The following is a 22817-nucleotide window of genomic DNA, read 5'->3' as shown; positions in this document are numbered from 1 at the left end:
GTACAGTACTTTAGTGAATGTACTTTGTAAGATTCTACTAGCCTATTAGCACATTATCTTACCCAATATGTTGACATCATAAATTATGTATTTGTTTTTTATATTTGGTTTTATCAATCTACATCTTAAAAGTAATGAGTAACTAAAGTTTTAAAACAGGTCTGAATGTAGTTGATTAAAAAGTGCACTATTTACCTGTGAAGTTTAGTGGAGTAGAAAGTATAACCTAGCAGGAAACGCTGGTACCATTGATTATTCATATTTGGTATTATCAATGTTAATCTTCAAAGTAACTAGTAACTTAATTTTAAGTAAAATAAGCCTAAATGTAGTGGGTTAAAACATGTATAAGTGTATTGGCGTAGAAGGTCTAAAGTAGCAGACAATGATAATACCAAAGAAAAGTACACTACAGTACTTGAATAATGTACCTTGTAAGGTTCTACTAGCCTATTAGCAATATTAGCTTAACCAATAACAAGACATCATAACTTGTTTATTTATTATTTATATTTGGTATTATCAGTGTAAATCTTCAACATATCCTGTAACTTAAGTTTTAAACAAGTCTAAATGTTGGTTACAAAGTGCAGTATTTGTGAATTTTAGCTGGGAAGAAAGTATAAACTAGCAGAAAATGCTAGTACCAAAGTAAAGTACACTACAGTAGTTGAGTAAATGTAGTCAGTAACGTCCCTCCACCTGTGGTTACCATGGCACTGGCATCATTTAAACCGTTTTGTGTCAACTGTTGGAGACTTTGTGTGAGCCCGGGTCTCTGTGTAATTTCATTAGTGTGTTAGCTTGTAGCAGCCCCCCCCTCTTCTTCTTCGTCTCCCTGTTACGCAAAAAGCAGAGGCTGAATGTGATTTGCTGGAGTCAGCCCTCCCTCTTCAGGGGGTAACTTATTACGGGAGTTTGCAGGCGGAGTCGGTTTCCCCGAGAGATAAATTGTGTGTGGTATTATTGGAGGAGTCGGGTACGAAATTGTCCTTTCGCGTTTCCTGTGAGGGACAGTCAACAGTCTGAGCTCGAGACACCTGAAACCAAACCGCTAAATCACCGAGAGAGAAAGGGGGACATTACCGGGGGAGTTAACATGTCTGGAAACAAAGAGAGCGACGGCGGGTGGAAGACGTTTCTGTGGAATTCAGAGAAAAAGGAGTTTCTGGGACGAACAGGCAGCAGTTGGTGTAAGTCTTCATTTCCTATTTAACTTCCACGAGCGAGCTAACCGTGCGGAGACGGCGGTTACCGTGTCAAACACGCAGTGATGGAGGTTAGCTCAGAGAGGGGGGACTGTCGGTGTCCTGTTGGGATCTTTTTTTCTTCTTCTTCTCCATTTCCTGACTGTACAGACAGACAGACAGACAGACAGCACCTGTTAGAGCTGACTGCCTTTAACAGGCTGCGTCGTGACTTCGCTTTTCAATGGAGGCTGTGCGTTAGAAGTTGCTCTGTCAAAATCTGATTAAACTCAACTGTGGAGCATAAAACGGGCGTTTCTCACTGATAGAGCCTCGTAGACACATTACAGGTCGAATATAGTTAAAAAATAATGCTAATTATATTTAATAAAAATCAATTAACTCGCTTTTTTGGTTCCTTTTACACATTGAGTGTTAGCGCGTGAGTTTTACAAGACTCAAATTAGGCAAATTGTGGTTAATGCATTGTAATAAGAGATGATTACCGAAGGCGTAGCCCATACCGGGCCATTCATTAATAAACGTCCTTTATGAAAAGGTCATCCTGAAGGACAGTGTGTGGTGGGCCAGGACTTTTCACTAATCCAAACGGTGAAAGTTGGGCTGGGTTGCCTCACTGCTCTTGTATTTTAGCCTCTTAAATGAGAGTAAAGAACCAACAAGAGGACATTTTATTTCTCTATATAATAAGCTGAATGGCTAATGAGTCGCTCCTGTGTACAGCAGGCCCGGTTTGCTCTCACTCAAACCCAAGATTAATGGATCTAATCGTTTTACCCGTTTTCAAGACTTTAAGTCGGGGGAATGCTCGCCTTAATGCGGCCAGCACTGCTTGTTGATTTGATAGGATAACCACACGGGTCATTATACAGTGCCCATTAAGCTGGTTAAACCATTTTAAAAATTACAAATGCCCCTTTTTTCCTGCCTCCCCAACCTGTGTGAAACACAGCCGGGTTCGGCCAGACACCGCTTGGTAACACGGTGCTGAACAGATCACGACTCACATGTCTCAAGGGCCGCCCCTCTCCATCTCACAGCCTTTGCTTTTTTTTCTATGTTCCGCTGAAAGAAACGAAGCAGTGCTCGGCATGCCTGTGCCACTTTAAAGCTCTCATTCCTCACAGCTTCATCAAATAAACAGCTGATTTCCGAGAAAGAGTGACAGCGAGGGGCAGGAATCACAGTAATGCTGCTGTGGTATCGTCACAGCTGCTGTGTGGCAACAATGGCGAGTTTATGGGCGAACTTACAGCAGCTACTTGTAGATGGAAAATTTCAGTTAACACGCTGCTGGTGCAGTAATATCACCTCTCCTGTAGTTGCACGACTAGTATGCATCTACAACATGGTTACTGGTGGTGTTTGTCCAGAGGGGAGGTGATGTCGCACTTCAGTAAAAGCGAGCGATGTTGCTGTTAAAGCAACAGGTATGTCCTTGAAGGCAGAGAGTTGCTGCAACAGTCTCAGTGTGTCTGTGCAGCTCGTGTGAGCAATGTTCAACGCTACACGGTGATTAAAGTGAGCTGTTTCTATTTCTGCTGTTTGATATTTGGCAGATTGAGTGTCACACAGCGGCTCGGATCGTCTCCACCAGTGTTATAATCACATTGACTTATGTAATGTCAGAGATATATGCACCTTAGCGTCGACTGGGCTTCAAGTATAAAGTGTGGAGAGATCATGCATTGAGTGTGGTGTGAAATGTGGTGACGGTTTCCTCACAGCACGCTGCAGCAGTCTGGTGGGGGGAGGTGCTCTCCATTCAAACTCTGCCTGTCACCACCAGTAGGCCAGTTTCTGAGCTATTTACGTATCTGTGCAACAGGGTTGATATGTGCCGACAAAATGGTGTTGCCTCTGTCACCCACGTGCACTCACAAAGCTCAGGTAGTTGGCGGCAACTATCACAATGCCCACATATTCTGCTTTTAGTCAACTAAGAAGTGATACTGATACTAAAATGAAAAGTCACAGAGCCAGACAGGGCTGACTGAAGCAAACAGTGGCTCTGACTTGTGACTTCACACCCCTGTTCATTTCACCTGCATCCATGTGAAAAAATATTTTGCAGAGACATTAGGTGCTGCTTTTTAATTTTAAATCCTAAAGAAATCCCTGCACATAGCTCCAATCCTAGACATCTGTTCAGCACGGGTGTCAGTGTATAGTTTCCCTCTCAACAGGTGCATATAGCGCAGCAGGCCTGCTATGCTGCAGGCACGCTCATAAGAAAATAGCTCACCATGCCTTTACTTTGGTGGCAGGCGCTGTGACAACAAGTAGCCATGTTGAAGTGGAGATATGTCACACTTATTCAGATGTTTTACTTGTGCTTTTACGCTGATAAAGTTCTGAAGATGTCTTTAAGAGAAAAAGAGATGTTGCTCTCTTGATCATGTGTGCTGGAAACACTGCTCGTGTCCTTTCAGTGCGTTTTGAATGCCAAAATTCTCAGTATCAGAGTAGCACGCAGCACGACGAGGGCAGGCCCAGCGAGCCAACTGAATCTCCTGCAGACTTCTCAGTTAATGTGGCCTGTAGCAGGAGATAAGGCCGCGGAGCTGAACCTGTTATCAACCCACCAAACTGGTTTCGCTGTGGCTGATTTTGACATGAAACCGGCAGTGGGGAGACGTTTTTTGGGAAGGTGCCACAATAACAGCAAACACATGAGGAATCTGGGAGCGCTGATGGTTGTCTGTCGGTTTTCAGGAACCCAAAATCAGGAGCCAGGAGATGGCTGTTGCTGTGTGACAGTGGTAGAAAAACAATCTAGCATCTAAAAAGACTTGTGTTATGTAGGTAGCCAAAATAAAAATAAAGTTTTGGTAGAGTTTTTCCATGGATTTCAAGGCCCTTTGTTCTTAACAGTTACATTCCTTTAACAGAAATATTTGTATATGAGAATTTTAAGAGCTTTCCATCAATTCAAAATATATTTGTTGTTCTATTAAATATTAATTACTCCCTTAGGTGCATGGGAAATCAAATAAACCAGTAAAAACTGGATTGTAAAGTTATTTTAGGTCAGTTTTTAGGGTGTGCAGTAGGACCAGACTATAAACTGTAAATTTTAAGGTTTCATTTGAGATCACAGAAGACAAACATGTTGTGTTTGGAGATTCACTGGTCTTTGAGATCACCACAGAAACATTTTTTACACCAGTGATGACCACAATGTTACATCTCAGAGTCATGGTATAGAGGATTGTACAGAAACTTAATTACAGACAGAAAACACACCGCCTACTGAGAGCACACACAGTTAACTGTTGTTTTATGTCTTCTCTACTGAACCCGACTGAAAGTAGGCAAACAAGAAAGTTTTCTGTCTACAACGACGACATGAATAAACACAGAGGAAGAAAAAGTGGAGCCTTTTTTTCAGTTAGGCAAGGACAGTGTTTTCATGTCAAACCTGTTGTAAGTGACGACACGGTGGGGGGAAGGGTCTGCGTGAGAAGTGGCTTGTGACTCATTCTGTTGAACTGGGACCGTGGCCCTCCTGCTGTTGCATAATTGGAGTAAATTTTAAATTAGGTGAAAATGAGAAGAGAGGTGTGGAGGCTCTAGCAAAGGCAGCTTACAAGGTTTTTCTTGTCGCCTGAAGGGTTTGTCCAAAGTGTGCGTGCTGTTTAAAGATTTGAGACACAAACAAAGTTGAGAGAATAAAAGCTTTGCTCATGACTAGAACTGACTAGAGCTGCAACAGAAACCTAATTTGCGACTATTTTGATTTTTGAATATCCATTTTAATCACTTAATTAAATTAAAAAGCCAAACTTCTGCTGGTTTCATGCTTCTTAAGTGTGACAATTTAATGCTTTTCTTTGTCATACATGATAATAAATTAAATAGCTTTGGATTTTTGGACTGTTTTTATATTTTACTGTTTTACTGTTTATTTATATGTCGCTCTGGGCAATTACCAACATTTTTCACTATTTTCAGACATTTTTTTGACAAAATGATTAATTGTTTAATCAAGGTTGCAGCCCGAGCATTGACCTTACTTTGCTTTTAATTAAAAAAACTTCATGTTTTTTATGTTTACTGGTCATTGAATTAAAACTTGTTTACGCACTGTAACATTTGAAAAAACGTTAATCATTTTTAGGTCTGCTTTTCCCCCAAATTGATTAATGGTTTGGTCTATGAAATGTCAAAAAATGTAAACAAAAAGCTCATCCTGATTTTCCACTTCAAGGTCTTTAAATGTCTTGTTTTGTCTGGCCAACAATCCAGAGATATTTAGTTTGCAATGATATTAAACAAACAGTAAATCTTCACTAAAATCAGAGAATGTTTGGTATTTTTCCTTCATGAATGACTGAAAACATAAATTAAACAGTTAATCTGCACTGTGTTGCACTTCTAATCCTTTTACACTATTAATGAAATGTTTGTTTTTACCCCTACAGTTAAAATCTTCCTCTTCTACGTGATATTCTATGGGTGCTTGGCTGGAATTTTCATTGGGACCATTCAGGCGTTGCTGCTCACGTTAAGCGCCTACAAACCAACCTACCAGGACAGAGTCGCTCCCCCAGGTAAATTCACCATTCACATTTTTACTTTTTAAGTGTCCTGCTACGGTGATGGATGTTTTTGTTCAAGCTCAAGAAAGAGTTGTTTTGGGCTGTATCAGAAATGTTTTTGGCTGTGTGAAGTCTCTGTGATGCTGCGGCTGTCTGTGGTTCATGTAGTAAAAAATGACTGTTGGGGTGTGCCTTGCAGCTACTCAATCAGTTGTCTTTCTGACCTTAGATAGGTTCAGCCATTTTGTCCTTCACTCCTCTCAGCCAGTCAATGTTCCCCCCCTCAGGCAACAGGGGAACTGTTGTCGCTTACACCCATTGTGACTGAAATGATTCATGTGTGCTACGACTGTGTCACAGCCGACATGTTTACATACACGTGTGACCAGAGTTTGTAGCTCACTCTGTGTATAATAATGGGTTGGTTTTGTCACAGCTTAGAAGCCTTTAAGCTTGTTTTGCTGCAGAAAAATTCTAATCTGTAATCTTGTGAGAACATCAAACGCTGTTACAGTTACACTACGAGTGTTTTGAAATATCCTGAGAGCTTGGAGACGGTGTAGATTTTAGGTGCCCAGCCTTTTCTTGTTGTGCCAGTACTTGTTTGCACAGCACATGCTCTAGCCTTGGCGGTATTTTTAGCAGTCATTGTAAATGACTGGCTTCATGCACGCGGGTTAGTTTGCCTGCCGTTTTGTCTGTCAGCCGTCCACTGCTGACAATCAAAGAGTAGCCTGGAAGAGACAGAAGTGTGGCGCGCTTTGAGCTGAAGTGAGTTTCCAGTAGTGGCATGATAAAGGAAGCAGGGAGTAGTTAGATTTTTTTTTTTTTTTTTTCAGAGCTCAAGCCCGCCTCTCACTCTGGGGCTAAAAGTTTCCATTGTGAGAGAGACACACGTGAGAGTGGATGGGTGGGGGCAGGGTGTTGGTGAACTTTCACAAGCCTCTACTGAAATTCAAATGACTAAACTTCCCTGTCTCTGCGGCTCAAATAAGTCGAATCTCCCTCATAACTGTGGCAACAAATAAAGATTGGAGACAGAGAAAAAGCACATGAAATGTCATGTTTGCTTTCACTGCTCTTACCCATCTCATTCTCTTCATGCCACGCCTCACCCGGGCCTTGTGCACAAGATCTGTGGAAAATTACAGCTATAAAGAGCTGACAGAGACCATCTGAGGAAATCCCCAAGACCCTACATTGTGTGTTGTCCTAAGATAATAGACCCGAGGCTCTCTCCAGATTCTACAAAGAATAGGTCACATGACATAAAGCTTATGTTGGGAAAAAAAACAACAAATAGTTTTTATTGTTTTTCTCAAGTTGTTGTTTTTAACTCTCCTAGACTCAATCTTTTCCCACTTACTTTGTTTCTTATCAAAAACTATTTTGTGTTTTTCAGGTCTATCACACACCCCACGCTCAGAAAAATCCGAAATTTCCTTCACCTTGACCTCGCCGAAAACATACAAGAAGTACATCGATGCCCTAGACGCTTTTCTTGAGAATTACAATGATACGCTTCAGGAGAGTGAGCAGAAATTCGAGGACTGTGGAAGCAAGTATAATCCAATCACACAGGGACTGTTATACTCTCTGGCTGATCCCTGATTAGCATGTAACAATCAAGATTTGTCACTCATATTTATGTCTTTCGATCAGTTAACAATACATTCTCATAACAAACATCTTAATAACACTTCTTAAATGTACCGTTTGCAGCTGCTCCTTCAACATACAGGGACCGCGGCAGTCTGGAGACCGACTCAGAGGAGAGGAAAGCCTGCCGTTTCAGGAGGGCTTGGCTCGGTAGCTGCTCAGGGACTCCCGACACAAGTTATGGCTTCAAGGATGGAAAGCCGTGCATCATCGTCAAGCTCAACAGGATTGTCAACTTCAAACCAAAGGTAGGTTTACAGCACACTTAGAACATTATAGGTTTTATTTTTTACAGGTGCATTCACACTGATAAAGGGTTAAGAATAAGTTTTAAAGGGGAGCTATTATGCTCATTGTCGGGTTCATACCTGCATTTTGGGTTTTTGGAACATGTTTACATGCTTTAATGTTAGAAAAACACTATTTTTCCTCATGCTGTCTGTGCTGGAACACCTGTATTCCCCCCTCAGCCTCAAACACTCGTGTTTCTTTAAGCCCCCCTCTCAAAAAAGCCCTGTCTGCTCTGATTGGCAAGGATTTCAGGGTATAGCGGCACCTTTGAACGTGAATGATCACCAATAAGAGCTTCGGAACCAAAATCTTCACAAGCGGATATTTTCCAGCAGGAATATGACGTGAAATCGGAGAAAAATTTACACGATCAACGTTAGCATGTAGCAGTGTAGGCTAAACGCTTGCAGTAGCACGCCTGGAGCAGATAACCAAAAAAAGAAATCCGTCACCAGCTGACGTCAGCTTGTCTCAAAAATAGAAAAGACAGTTTTCAGAATGGTCTAAAGCCTGAGGTTTTTGCTCACAGATTACTTTTAAGTCATTATTTGAAACTTTGGCCAAGTTTGATACAAACATCCATCGTAACATTTTATGACAGAAAATAAGGAAAAGCATAATAGGTCCCCTTTAAACCAGTAATGTTTAAATGTGTCAGAAAAAAATATATGAGAGCCGATTCTTAAAGACTGACGAAACGGGTTTAACCTAATTTAACTAGTATGAAACGTCACCCACCAAGGACTTAAACTTGGCAGGCCACGTGACACACAGTGTAAAGCAGCTGTGAAAATCGTGAAACTTAAAGCAGCACAAAAACAGTTCTTGGAGGGTAAATCAGCTGCATTCAGTAGCAGTAAATCAGGAAGTTTAGTTTTAAAAAAAAAGCATGCAGAACATACTGTATGTTTGCCTATCTTACATATTTTATCTTCAGTACTGATTGACTAACTTTTTAAGACATTTTCATGCATCCAGCTGCAGGCCACAAGTTGGATGTGATGGATTTTTTTGTTCTGACGTGACTTGAATGCAGCGAAGATGTGCTCCATGTCTTTGATGTGTAATATGTGTAAAATTCCCCATCACAGTCAGTTAGCTGCTGCATATGTGAACAAAGCTGTGTACACTTCAGTGTCTCCAGAGGGACGCATGAGTCAGCGTCTGTTGGGGCTGAAAACTACAAGTTTCAAAATGATGTTAAAGAAGTTAAAAGAAGTGACGTTTCTAGACTTTTGTAGCCCGCTCCTACAGCCACATTAGCCGATGCAAGCACAACACATGACTGAACTGTGGGCTGGTAGAGTTGTGGGTAATGTAGGCGGCTGAACTAAAAAACAGTTTTTATTTTTTTAAACTGGCCATCATGATTGAAACACAGTTACAGACAGAGCTACATTAGTGGAATACTCCACAAGTTACAAATTGTAACTCACTACACAAAAGTAACATGCTGTTTTACACATTTGCAACCTTGCCGTGGTCTTGGAGACAACTTACTTAAATACTAAATAAACTCGCAACACACCAAGTTGCATGCAAGTTTCACCATTTACAACCATCACCCTGGTTCTGCTGCCGACCACAATAAAACCTTACAAACGACACACCAGGATGTTCATGAACATGTCTCTCTTATTTCAGGCTCCTTCTAACAATCAGTCCCTCCCAGACGCTCTGCAGAGCAGACTTCAGCCCAACGTGATCCCCATTCACTGCAAAAATAAGGTATGTTTGATTTGACAGCATTTGGCCATGATGTATAAGTACATACAGTATGTATTGATGCCGTAAGAAAGGTTCGAATCAAAGTCAACCTTGCTGTTTGCAGAGAGACGAGGACGAAGGCAAGATCGGAGAGATCAAGTACTTCGGCATGGGCGAAGGCTTTCCTCTCCAGTACTACCCGTACTATGGCAAAGCGCTGCACCCCCAGTACCTGCAGCCTCTGGTGGCCATTCAGTTTACCAACCTCACCATAGGCCAGGATATCCGCATCGAGTGCAAAGCATATGGCGCAAACATTGCCTACAGCGAGAAAGACCGCTATCAAGGACGCTTTGATGTTAAGTTCCAAATCGAGTCGTGACCTCAGCCATGACGAGCACTCTCATTTTGAAACAACTAAAATGTAGAGAATAAAAGAGTTCAGATAAAACACCACTAGTCTTTGAACATTCATAATATACAGGACCTACACTTAATCTGTGTGCTTTACACTAGCTTTTCTGTGTGTTTGTCGAGGGTTAGAATGTAAAATACAAGAGTAGCAATAGCAAATATTTATTCTACTGTACATGAAAATATTCCTTGAGCCATGGGATGTGTTCATCTATTACTGTAAAACCGCAATTCCACTACTGACGTGTAGCGAGCTGTGTTTCTGTCCCCAAAGTATTTCATCCTAATGTGGTTTCTATATATTTTTGGAGTGTCCAGTGCTGTAGTCGAGTCCTGTTGTAATCTCTTCTGTCTTATGTCAGCTTTAGTGGTCCAAGGTGTGTGCGTGTACGCTCGTGTCCGTGTGCAGGTGTGTTACTCAATGTGAGAGCGTGGGGTGTGTGTCAATGTGCTCTGACTAACTGAAATACTAGCATGGTACTCTGAACCTTTACGGCCCATGTTTGAGTAAATGACTGCGCTCCATGGAATCCTTTTGTTCTTTTTTGGCGTGTTTCTTCATCCAAGTTCAAGTTGACTGCGGAAGGATATGTTTGTACACCTTTTCTTTGTTGTTCACCTTAGCTGTAGGATATGGTTTGATGACATTTCTGTTTGATACTCTTACATCTGTTCATTCTTAATTCATAGTGTAGAGCTTTGTGGGTCCAGCCTAGAAGACTGTCACCTCCATGGAAACAGTGGCAACTCAGTGCTTGAAATCTGTTTTGCTGGAGACATCACATGACGTGATGCAACTTACTATTGAATGTTTTAGCCATTTTCATGGTGGAAGAATTTTATATTTATGCAGTTGTACATTTTTTTCAAAGTGTAATGTATGAATCCAATACCAAAGTCGCTGGTCAAAAAGTTAGAGAATATCAGAGGCAATGCAGTATCCCGTGTAATAAGATGTTTAGTCGGTGTGAAAATACTTAATTCAATGTTGAAGATCAAAACACTTGTCAGGAGTCTGCTCTTGTCACTTTATTTAATCTGCATAAGGCTGAAACAATAAAACAGAAAAATGAGACAACTGTGAAGTCTGTGAATATGTAGTGAAATGTTTTCTTGTCGCGCTCATCCATCCAAAATCTTGAAGAAATATTGCACCTGTAAAAGGAAAAGAAAATAAATGACAGTACCGATTGAATTTAAACATAAAGAGTCAGTTCGAAACACAAACAGATTTTTCTCCTAACCTGTAGTGCTATTTATCAGTCTAGATTGTTTTGGTGTGAGTTGATGAGTGTTGGAGAAATCGGCTGTAGAGATGTCTGCCTTCTCCCGGTATAACAGAACGAGATGACACTCGGCACCAAAAAATACATCTGAAAAACTCAAAAATCAGTGTCTCTTTCCAGAAGTCATGACCTAGCTACTCAAGATAATCCACAGACATTGTCGTGAGCAGTTTCAAGTAGGAATTATTTTCTTTCTACCAAACTACACCTGCCAAACCTATCATTGCACAGAGGGCAGTGTGCATCTACTGCTAGCTCACCTAGCACCACCAAGCTAGCTACTGTTACAGTTGATCCAAGGAGGACGCCATTAATGCACGAGGCTCTTGTCCACAAGCCCTCAGGAGGTGCACCTGGCTTTAAAGCCAATATTTGTTTGGCCAAACAGTGGACTTACAACTTCTGAGTCGTCATGTGATGCCACTGGGCCCAAAAAGGCTGTTTCCTATAGACTTAACATGTTGAAAGAGACATCTGTAAATCAGCTGATACATAATTTTTTAGCGTTACAACCCCCGTGAAATGACCTGTATCACTATTAAGTTCAGACCCATTCAGTCCATAAACATTTGGAAAGTCTAGAAAAGTCACAAGATTGGATCATTTTATTTCCTCTCAAGTTAGCCGAGGGCTAAACCAGAAGTTAGCCGCTCAGCCACCAATGATAATGAAGCAGCGCACATCATCCAGGTGATTTTACATGCAGCAGTTTGTGGCTTCAGGCCCCACTGAGCAACTTTCATTGGAATGAATGGGGTCCCGCGTCAAATGCTACATCCAGGTGTTTTTAACACATCCATACCCATCCATGAGTAGATGCACGTTTCCTTCTGTGTTGTGATTTGGTTGCTGGAATCAGTTTGTTACAAAGAAAATAGTTCCGACATGAAACTACTCACAAGGTCTTTGGATTATCTTAAATAACAAGGTCATGATTTCTGGTAAGAGACTTTGCTGACATTGCTGAAACATTGCCAACACTCGACAACTCGCACCAAAACAATCTGATTAATAAAAGCTCTAGAGGAAGAGGAAAAATATGTAGTTTTGATTTTGGGGCTACCTGTCCCTTTAACATCAAAGTATGAGCCAGTCTTTTCTCTGTGATATCAGAATAATGACACTGTAAACGTTCAGAGTAAATTCTCTGTACAAGCCCTTTCTTGGCCACTGTGTCCCGGTCTTGGGAAAATGGCAGCTCAGTCAGTCACAGGCTAATGTTTAACAAGGAGGCATTTGTCCGGGCAACAGATCAGGAGTGAACAATGACGCTCGATGGGTCAGACCCACTCCCTACAAAACAATGGTTGTGTTTCAAATTCCTCTGCCATTCTTGTTCTCCTCAAAACGCAGTTTGAGCTGAGGTTGCCCCGGCCCACAGAGCAGAGTCATGAGACTCGTCTAAAGACACGGCTTCTCACAGAGTCGGGGGTTTTGTTCTTGGCCAAACGCAAGGTAGTTATTTATGCATGGACTCAAAGACAATGAGGAAACCTATTTGCAGGATCAGAGAAACTACAGATGGAATCACGTGGGTGTACTCCACAGCACATGGAGCGTACAATGTGTGTGTGTGTGTGTGTGTGTCAGTGACATAGCACCCACCTCCAGAACACCGTCCTCAGGGAGGTCTGTACAGTGGACGGCGTTTTTCACTTTGTCTTTACCGTAAAGAGCACGCAGCGTGTTTGGACGAAGATGCCGTGAAATTTCCTGTTGGATGAAAACATCTCGATCATGACTCCTTCAACTCATAAACACAAACAAATCATCTTATTAATATTCAACTCATGACTAGAGTTGCAACTAATGATTGTATGTGTTATCAGTTAATTTGCCCATTATTTTCCCAATTAATCGATTATTTCATTAATTAAATGAAAGAAATAATTAAATCATGCCGTGTGTAATTTCCCATAGCCAAAGGTTACATCTTTAAAAAGTATGTTTTATTAAACTATTCAGTTTATCACTATGAATGACAAAGACAAGCAGCAAATTCTTTCATTCAAAATTAAAAGCACATGTTTTTCCTGTTACCTGCAGTGCTGTTTGTCAGTCTAGATTAATTTGGTGTGAGTTGCTGAGTGTTGGAGATGTCAGCTGTAGAGATGTCTGCCTTCTTTCCAGTTCAATGGGACTAGGTGGCACTGGAGCAACTAGTAACGCCGACACCAGAGGAATCTAGACTAATAAACAGCACTACAGATGAGACGGAAAATGTGTACTTTTGATTTTGGGGTAAACTGTCCCTTTAAAAAGCATGAAATTAGCAAATGTTTGACTTTTTTTTTTGCTTTAAAAAAAAGACTATAATTTGATGATCAAAATAGTTGCCAATTAACTGACTAATTGTTGCAGCTCTACCCGGCACTACAAACATGGAACTAACACCAGTGATGTAAAAGGTTTGAAATATAAAAACAAGTCCTGTGTGAAAGACAGAGTGGAGTTTTGAAACTGAACATCCTGTACTATTGCATGTTACCAAGACACAGTGATTACTCAGCAACTAAACATGTGATCCTGCAGAGGAAGTGACCAAACACTCACACTCAGCAACCTTTTTACACACTCAATAGTAATAAAGGGACAGATTACTACTGTTTGCTTTTTACATTTCAGAATTTAAATGTTAACCAGAAGCAAAATCTCAGTCTCTTGACATAATACTGCAGAAGGTATTGATACTTTTGGCTCACTACATGATTTATGTTTAAACGACATATTCCAGATAACAGTTTCCATACTCCTCTCTATAAAAGGCAACAAATTAAATAAAATATTCTTACCTTAAAATATTCTCTCATTACTGTACATAGCAAATATATTAAGGAGTCACTTAGTTCCCCTTTTCACTGCTCACAAATGCACTTTTTTGTCCGGGCAGTAGTTTCATCTTGTGTGTCTGCTCTTTTTCTTTCAACATCAGACACTCCCAAGGTCAAAGCCGGGCTACTCCTGGTGCCTCCAGGAAATGCAACCCTCCCACAGGGTCCACCATCAGGGGAGGGACAATGTCTAAATAATTAATTCCACAAGACGACTATTAACTCTTAGGGGATGCAAACAGTATACGACATATATGTTTGATGTTCGAGCAGTAGGGTCAACATCAAAGCATATATACTTCAATCTGATCAAAGTCGGCCACTGTTACTTAACATCTCTCTTCTTATCAGAGAATCAACAATTTAACAAGGTTTGTTTCACCTCATAAATAATCTGACCGTGTCTTACGGCAGGGAAACATTCCCTATGACAAGTTCTTTATCCTCCTGTGGTTTATGAGAGCGCACACAAAAGGCAGGAACAAGTTTCAAGGTCATGAATCAACTTAAACAAAAGTCTCCCGGTTCTAATGATCGGTTGTACGACACAACATTGAATTGACTACGTAAGAAATAAAATCTGCTGCGGGGTTCAAGGATCATGGGAAATGTGGATCACCTGGGAACTACGGGCCAGCTGAGTTCTTTTTTAGCTCTTTTCCAAACAGTGTTGGTTTTTGAAGTTACACATTTGTTTATGATGATTAATGTGTTTTTCCAACAGGGCAATAAAAGAGTCAGACAAAAGTTCCATCATGCAACAATACAACATACAAAGGATCTATAAGCCTAAGCTTAAATACTGTATGTTACTGGGTTTTTTTTGGTTCCCAGCCTTAAGCCAGGTGACAACATTAAAAAAAAAAAGAAGCCAAATTTCAAGCATGCCGACAAACACAACTGTGTCAATGAGGTGATGATTTTTGGCCAAATGGCGGTCATGTTTTTCAGTCAATCAAGTTGATCTCATTAAATCGGAGTAAAGTCCTTCTGGGGTCAAACCTCTCTTCTCGTGATATAAAGAACATTGTAAAAGCTTCACAATTCAAATTGCAAAAGAACGAAGGGACATGGACATTTCAAATGGTAGTTTCCATTTATACATTCAGCCACTGTGGAGATGTCAACGTCTGAAGTCTAGGGAAAACTCTTTCATCTTAGTTTCCCTCGGGATTAATAAAGTGTTTATCTATCTAATTTAAGCACGTGTTTAAAGGAGCATAACATCAGTAGGCTGTAAGCTGTAAGCAGGTGATTTCCGTCCGTCCCTAGGGACAGGTCGCGGGGGCAGCATGCTGAGAATGGTACATCCCTCTTCTCACCAACACTTTCCAGTTCCTCCTGGGGGATCCCGAGGCGTTCCCAGGCCAGATGAGATACATAATCCCTCCGGCCCGTTCTGGCTCTGCCCCAGGGTTTGCTACCAGTTAGATGTACCCAGAAACAATGGGAGGCAGCTGGGAGGCATCCTGATCAGATGCCTGAACCGCCTCAACTCACCCCTTTCGATGTGGAGGAGCAGCAGCTCTACTTCAAGCTTCCTCCAGATGTCTGAGCTCCTCACCCTATCTCTAAGGCTGAGACCAGTGACCCTACAGAGTAAACTCTTTTCAGCCACTTGTATCGCAATCTCATTTTGATCGCTACCAAAAGCTCATGACCATAGGTGAGGGTGAGAACGTAGATGGACTGTTAAATCAAGAGCTTTGCCTTCCACCTGAGCTCCCACATCACCACCACTGTCCAGTTCAGTGCCCGCATTACTGTGGACGCTTCGCCAAAAAACCTATCCATCCCAGTCTCCATTTTACCCTCACTCACGAGCAAGACCCTGAGATACTTGAACTCCTTCGCTAGGAGCAGTAACACTCTCCCGACCCATAGGGGGAATCCTTCGTTTTCCAGCAGAGATCCATGACCTCAGACTTGGACGTACTGACTCTCATCCCGACTGCTTCACACTTGGCTGCAAACCGCCCCAGTGCATGCTGGAGGTTACGGCATGATGAAGCCAAGAGAAAAATACTGACCCAGGAAAATATACACTTAACATCTGACATGAAAAAAAAAACTGCTGAGAACACAAATCCATCCGAGAGGTCTCCTTGATGAGTTATATAAAGAAGATACTGAGCTGGGGAACATAGGATCCTGGGAACATTAATACGCCCCCGCACTTTTGGGGTTATAAATATTGAGTGGCATGGCCCTAGGGATGGCAATGTTAATCCGTTGGTCAGTCCACCAGTAGTCCGACTCACCGGATGTAGACTGTGGCTATAAGCCTGCCACAGGCTGGCTTTTTAGGCACGACATTCTCCTTCCCTTTCACTATCTGTGTTACTTTTTTCAAATCCCCTTCACTACGAAAAACAACACATGCCTCAGAGCTAACAACCTACACACTGAAAATGGCAAGTTCGGATGAAGATCTGGATGGTGAGTAAGGCATGCCTGCTTTGTTCTTTTAGTGAAATGTTGTAAAGATCTACATCAACAACAACCTAGCACCTTGGAAAAACCTCTGTCTCACAGGTCTCTCTTACCCGAAGTTGATCCAGAGAAATATCTCAGCTACTAGCTGACATTCATGGTCTTCAGAGGATGAATCCTGCTTAACTTGATAATCAACTGTTCCTTTAGCACCACCAGCCATGAGATCAAAGTTGTATTTTTCGCATACAAATACCTGCTAAACTAACGACATTCCCATCAGCCTCTGCTGTACTTTATGTTTGGTGCTAACATGTTAGCATTAGGGATGTCGAGAGTTAACTGGTAATCGGTTAACCACAGAGAATTTGACCAGTTACACATGTCAGTCTATAGGTTAATTTTGCCATCTTCAGTTTACTGCACTGAACACCACCTGGGTCTGGTAGGAGCTAGCAAGTTAGCTGTGCTGCTCAATCAGTGATAACCACTAGTAACGCCGACCCGACCCACAGCGTTGCTGTAGAAACATTGTGCTCATCCTCCTGTCTCCCCAAGCTCACCCCAGTGAGTAGGTGGTTCGATTTTTGAGCTGTAAATCCCTTTTAACATTTACTGTGTTATCATTGTTTGTCCTTTTACCAGCATTAGCAGTGTCAACACTGCTAATGGTGCTAACATTGTTATTAACAATGCTAAAGGGGTCTTGTGACTCAAAATGAAGCTGCTTACTAAAGGGGTAGACCTGGCAAAGACTGGAGGGTGGGCACAATGTTTCAGCAGCAACGTGTTTTGGCACCAGGACAGATTTGCCAGCTGTAATTGCTGACTGAGTGGTATCACCAGCTAGCTGATGTTAGCTCCCACCCTACCCAGGTGGAGCATGGTGCATAGCAGCTAATGAGCCATTGGAGACCCAAGGGTGGGCAGTGGGCGTGTTTCCACATGTTTGCTGTCTGTCAGCAAAACCAACAGATATAAAACAAAGGGCAGGATGAGCAGCCTTTCTGTGTCATATTACAGCCTCACAGAGCTGCTAGCATGGCTGCAGACTCTTAGTGGTCAAACTGAACTGGCTTGCAAAATGACTTGTAATAAATTTTGCCATTGTAGTCCAGTGATCGTTTGGCAAATTCAATTAACACTACAGAAAGTCTTCACAAAAACGGTTATTATAAAACTCAAAGTCAGTTATTATCAGCTAAACTGTAACAGTGGTCTTTCAAGTACCATCATCTGGCTAATTGGTATAATTGTTAGCATCAATCAGATTGTATCAGTCAGACAGAAGTTCAACAATTAGAAACTAAAGCAGAACTTCTTACATGGCTGCTCAGTTGTATAATAATCTTCGTCAGTATAATGAATTGTGTCTGTATGTCGTTGGTATGTGTCCCAGGAAACACAATACAGCAGCTTGTGAGTATAGTAACAACCTACAAAATGGCCCTGACCAGGCAGTGGCCTCTTGTTTATGTGTCCCATGTCACACGTGACTGAAGCCAATGATGGTAAAGGGAAAATTAGAGATAAACTTAGAGATTTACTTATGATAAAAGAATTCTTTGCAAAGCACTGCTCTCTGTAATTACATTAGTTACTCATGAGTACTGTCAGAGTTTAATTTGATTTTAATGAGTCCCATAGTGTGCTAGACCGATGTTCACGTAACGACTGCTGCCTTTTGTGGACAGTAATGGCCGGGGCAGAGTGACCTGGTAGTTACATGACCATCCAGAACTCTAAAAGTTTCACGTCTGATTGTTCATGCTCTGCTGACTGTCCAGCCCTGCTGAAGTGAGGGAGTCTGACCACAGTGGATACCAGTGTGGTTTAGGCACATTTAAAAAAACCAGGCTCGCTCCATTTCAGTCACTGTGTTATCGAAGGATTCTGCCAACCCAACCACTAACAAACATGCAAATAGAACAGTGTTTCCCTGGAGTGACTGCGTTAGCCTGGCTGAGAGGGGGGAGGGTTCATGCTAACCCAATTACACATTCATTGTATCACCTACCACCACACCAAAATCCCTCTCTCAAATGCAACACTGATAGTTCTTCAAAGCTTCTTTAAATATGTATCAGTCCACAGTCTACATGAACCACACTTTGCAATTATTCAGTAAGAAAAATATGTCACTATTAAAGCTGGTTACATTACAGCTGTTACTCCCATTATTTTCCTCTTCCAAAACAGTGGTGAACAACACCAGGAGCAAATGCCAGGAGTTGAGTTTTCATTCAAACAAAATCCTAACTGTTGTGTTAAATGTGTGCCAAATGAAGCACACACAGAGCACACTGGGCCAATGAGGCATTTTAAAACGCTATTTATAAAAAATGGGGTCCGGCACAGTCCACATAAAACGCACCGCAGCCACGTTACATCACTTCCAGCAAACTTCACAGAGAACAATGAGGGTAAAACAGCATCACTGATCCGTTTAAACCAAATATTCTCTGGTGTGGCTCAGCTTTAAACACAAAAACACAGAATCTCTCAGCATGTTAGAGTGACGTTTACTACAGTGCCTGTTTGTAACCTGCAACCTACTGACAGCATTATCTTCACTTCACCTACTCAACTGACTTTAGCAGTTAAAATAACAGACACTCCACTGTCCTGCTGTTGTTACAGACATGTGGCGTGACCACAGACACTTTCCTTGCTCATGGATTCACAGTGATGCACCTCTGCAGAATGAATATGGGGGAAACACTGTAATGAATATCTGGTGTTATTTTTGGCATGACAAATGCTAGTTAAGGTGAACAACTGCCGTAAACGTTTGAAATAACTCATAACTTTTCACCTACATATAGCTTTGTGAAATAAAAAAAGGCCTGTGGTTAAATTTCCATTTTGATCAAAATCCCCAAAATGTGTTTTTATCTAGAGATTTATCTAAAGATTACTGTATTTCATTTTAACAAATAAGCTGCAGAAAAGTGCCATGTACACCTTGGACAAATGTCTTACCTATGAAAATACAATCTGAAATTATACTGTGTTGGGGTGGCTTTAAATTTAATTAAAAAAAAAAACTAGGCTTATATAAAATGAAATAAAATAATATAATATAAAATGAAATAAAATAATATAAGATCAAATGAAATAAAATAATATAAGATAAGATGAAATAAAATAATCAGAGAAACACAAATCTTGCCATCACAAATCTGAAAAATGTAGTAAAATTAAATTTCATGTGCGTTATTATTTATGACATACATCTTGTGTCTTGACCTCAATCACGAGGCATGTAACTCTTGTCTTATCACAGATTTATAGCTTTATAGTTGGAATGGTATTTCTTGTGTTTTTATAACACCATACTATCTTTTCATGTTTTATTACTACAACTACTACTACTGTCTATTGGCACGCTGCCCTTTTGTGTTTTTATTCTATATAAAAACTAACCATATAAAGAATACATATATGCAATGTAAATACAAAATGTCTGCTCTGTGTAAAAATATTGTCTTTAAAAGCAGTCATAGATTTCTGTAATCTCCCTCATATTACAAAACTTGAAAAAAGCAATCCCAGTTTGTTGTTACAATTTTCAACATTAGGTTTAATCAACGACAAACTCTCTTGGTTTTAAAAAAAGAACATTGACGTGTGTAAACGGGGTGAATCAAGTTTCTGTCCTGCTCAGATGGATCTTTTGAGTGTACTACAGTGCACTAAATTTAGCATAGTGACTGGCTACCAGGAACAGCTGATATCTTTTTCCACAAAAGCATTATGCAGACGGGTCAAAAATCAATAGGAAAAGCATATTTTTAGCCAACATGATGCATGGATAGTGTCTTAGCCTCCTGCAACAGGAAGTTCAGGCCTATTTGATCATGTCTTACACCCATCATCTACAGTAAGACAGAGTGAGGCACCATGCTCTGCTCATGTGTAGTGGAGGGCACAGATTTATTAAGGTGCTGATTTAAAGAGGAAGTAATAAAACACAATGGAAGAAGGTAGAGAGTTAAATCTGGGTCAAGACCGTTGTGTCTGTCCACTCTGATATCAGCACACATCACAAGACAGAGCACGGTCACATGCCTGAGTTGGTACAATTCAAAGCAGCTATGGGTGTGGAGGTGTGAATACATGAGGCAAAAATACAGTACAGGATGTATGAATGCTGTATGAAGAGGTCAGAATGTTTATTAATAGTTAAGGGTCAGTTGCTTGTGGTAAGAACAGATTATTGATTAATTCCAGAGTACTTAAGACTAATCTATAAACAACTGAGGTCTTGTGTGAATAAAAACACATGACTACAGAGCTGAAGGACTCGATGACCTCAAACACACTTTATCATATTAAGAGTTGATGGCAGATCAATTTAAAGGGATTTTTCAGATTTTTTGAAGTGGGGTTGTACAAGGTACTGACTTATAATCACTGTATTGCTCACAGTAGATGGTGGTCAACACGCCCCAGTTTGAAGAAGCAGGCAGGAATACCACCACAGAAGACAGGGGCAGCTGCAAAACTTATTTTAGGCACCTCCGAAAAAAATCTTTATCAGTGTAGGTGTAAGTTATATTTAGAATATTTTCATAGCTTTATCTTGCTGTCAAACAGCCCTTTCCAGTGAAGAACTGAAGCTGTTATCAATGCTCTCCTTAAATCCAGACTCCATTTACAAAAACAGCAATTTTATCCCACAGAACTCAAGATGGGCACGAGTACTTGATTTGGACATCAGTATTTGTTTAACGTTTACAGTAATCACCACCCAACCTCCCATATGTGAATGTGACTTTTACTTTTATTTTTTCATATTTAAAATGGGTGAAATATTTCATTGTAGAGCTGCGTGCAGCGTATTGCTTCACTCAGTGCCTCCTTGCCCTGCTGTCGCTCTCTCTCTGTTTATCATGAGACTACCGCTGTGGGAGCACTGACAGAGCTAACTGTTAGCATCACATGGCTAACAGTTATCAACCTCTGTAACAGCAGCAACAGAAAGTTTGCTGATTTCTCTTATGTTAACTTTGAATTCATGGTTTAAAAGGCTAATTGAAGCCTTGTTGTTTAATAAAGGAATTTCAAATTACACATGTATTCCATTGTTGGCCAATTTGCATTTCAATCAGGAACACTTTTGTCAAAGAAAACTTTATATCCATTTGCAGTATTACATTTAGCGGTATGGCTCTGTTCTGGGGCCCCTCTGCCTTTCCTTGGGCCTATGCAGAAAGCCTCTTCCATGAACCTACGTGGAAAGCATAAGGTGGAGAGAGCACACCTCTACCCTTCCACATGCAAATGAGGAAGAGGCAAACCTTCCTGCCCTTCCATGCGCCTACATGGAAAGCCTAAGGCAGGGAGAGCAGCAGCAGAGCACATTCTTACACAGAAAACAAGAGTTGTCGGTCTACTGCTGCCTCAATCACTTAGTTTGTTTGTGCTATTGTGTGACTTTGGTTTTAGAGGGATAGAAAGTCACACAATAATAGAAACAAACTAATTGATCGAGGCAGCAGTAGACCAACAACTCCTGTTTTCAATTTCATTTGTCAAAGGAGTCTGGTGGCTATAAAGAGGGCATAGATGACTGCTTCAGTTCCCAATTAGAAAGGGCCGCCTGATGGCAAGATAAAGTGGAAAAACTATTCAAAAAACATACTTCTAAACTGTTCTGATTTTTGTTAGGTGGCTAAAATACTTTTTGTTGCTGCCCCAATCCACAGCAGCACATTTGCTTATCTTCCGTGGCCAAACCGGGGGCGTGCTGACTGCCATCCACTGTAGGTGATACACTGACTATGGATAAGTACCTCATATAACCCCACTTCAAAGAATTCAAACAATCCCTTTAAATTGATCTAGCATCAACTCTAATATGATAAAGTAAAAAGTGTGTCAGCTGTACAGTCATGTGTTTTTATTCACACAAGATCTGTATTGTTTATGGATTGGTCTTAAGTCAACTGGAATTTATCAATATTAGCCCATTCTTAGCACAAACAACTGACCCTTCCTTTTTAATAAGCATTCTGACCTCGTTATACAGTCTGGCCTTCCAGTGTTTGTTCAGTCCAACCTGTCAGCCTGATAATGGCGTCTGGAATGTCCTCACACACTTCTTTTGTCAAGAAAATGTCCTGTACTTTGGTACTGAGCAGAACAATGTTACACGGACACACACGCCCTCCCAGTGACCTCATCAGCTAGCCTCTAACATGCTGATCTAGCCCACAACATTTCTCCTCTGAGGTCTCGGTGCTGCTGAGACTTTCCATTTATCTCGTGTATCAAATAACCGACCTCCACCGAAGAGTAGGAGTGTTAATGTTTAGGTTATCTGTCAGATAATAGAAAGGTGGTGAGTTTGAGGTCACGGAGTTATGAAACTGCTTCAACTCCCAGTTAGTCAGTTGAGTCTGAAGCAATCAAGGAGGTTACAGAGGCTTTAAAAGAGAACAA

General features: G+C 41.0%; 2 protein-coding genes across 4 annotated transcripts in view; one reads left to right on the top strand and one right to left on the bottom strand.

The window, feature by feature from the left end:
• nme7 (NME/NM23 family member 7) overlaps nucleotides 1–22817 on the bottom strand; it is an 84562-nt gene that overhangs the window by 40302 nt on the left and 21443 nt on the right. Inside the window, exons 11-12 of one of the 3 annotated variants that reach the window (XM_033622537.2) lie at nucleotides 12712–12819; nucleotides 9555–10975 (exon numbers count right to left, since the gene is read on the bottom strand). The exons of the other annotated variants lie outside the window; for them this stretch is intronic. Coding sequence (XP_033478428.1) covers nucleotides 10943–10975; nucleotides 12712–12819 — 141 coding nt within the window. The 3' untranslated portion in view covers nucleotides 9555–10942. Of the gene's footprint in view, nucleotides 1–9554; nucleotides 10976–12711; nucleotides 12820–22817 lie in introns of those variants that run through there. 3 annotated transcript variants of the gene reach the window in all.
• atp1b1a (ATPase Na+/K+ transporting subunit beta 1a) lies at nucleotides 924–10890 on the top strand. The gene is made up of 6 exons (XM_033622539.2): nucleotides 924–1193; nucleotides 5633–5761; nucleotides 7152–7307; nucleotides 7472–7656; nucleotides 9344–9427; nucleotides 9531–10890. Exons 1-6 carry the CDS (start codon nucleotides 1100–1102, stop codon nucleotides 9786–9788), a joined length of 906 nt encoding a protein of 301 aa, XP_033478430.1. The 5' UTR covers nucleotides 924–1099; the 3' UTR covers nucleotides 9789–10890.

The sequence above is a fragment of the Epinephelus lanceolatus genome, chromosome 6 (assembly GCF_041903045.1).
Source record: "Epinephelus lanceolatus isolate andai-2023 chromosome 6, ASM4190304v1, whole genome shotgun sequence".
Classification (NCBI taxonomy): Eukaryota; Metazoa; Chordata; class Actinopteri; order Perciformes; family Serranidae; genus Epinephelus; species Epinephelus lanceolatus.
The sequence above is the reverse complement of the archived record's forward strand: the minus strand, read 5'-3'. Positions and strand labels throughout refer to the sequence as shown.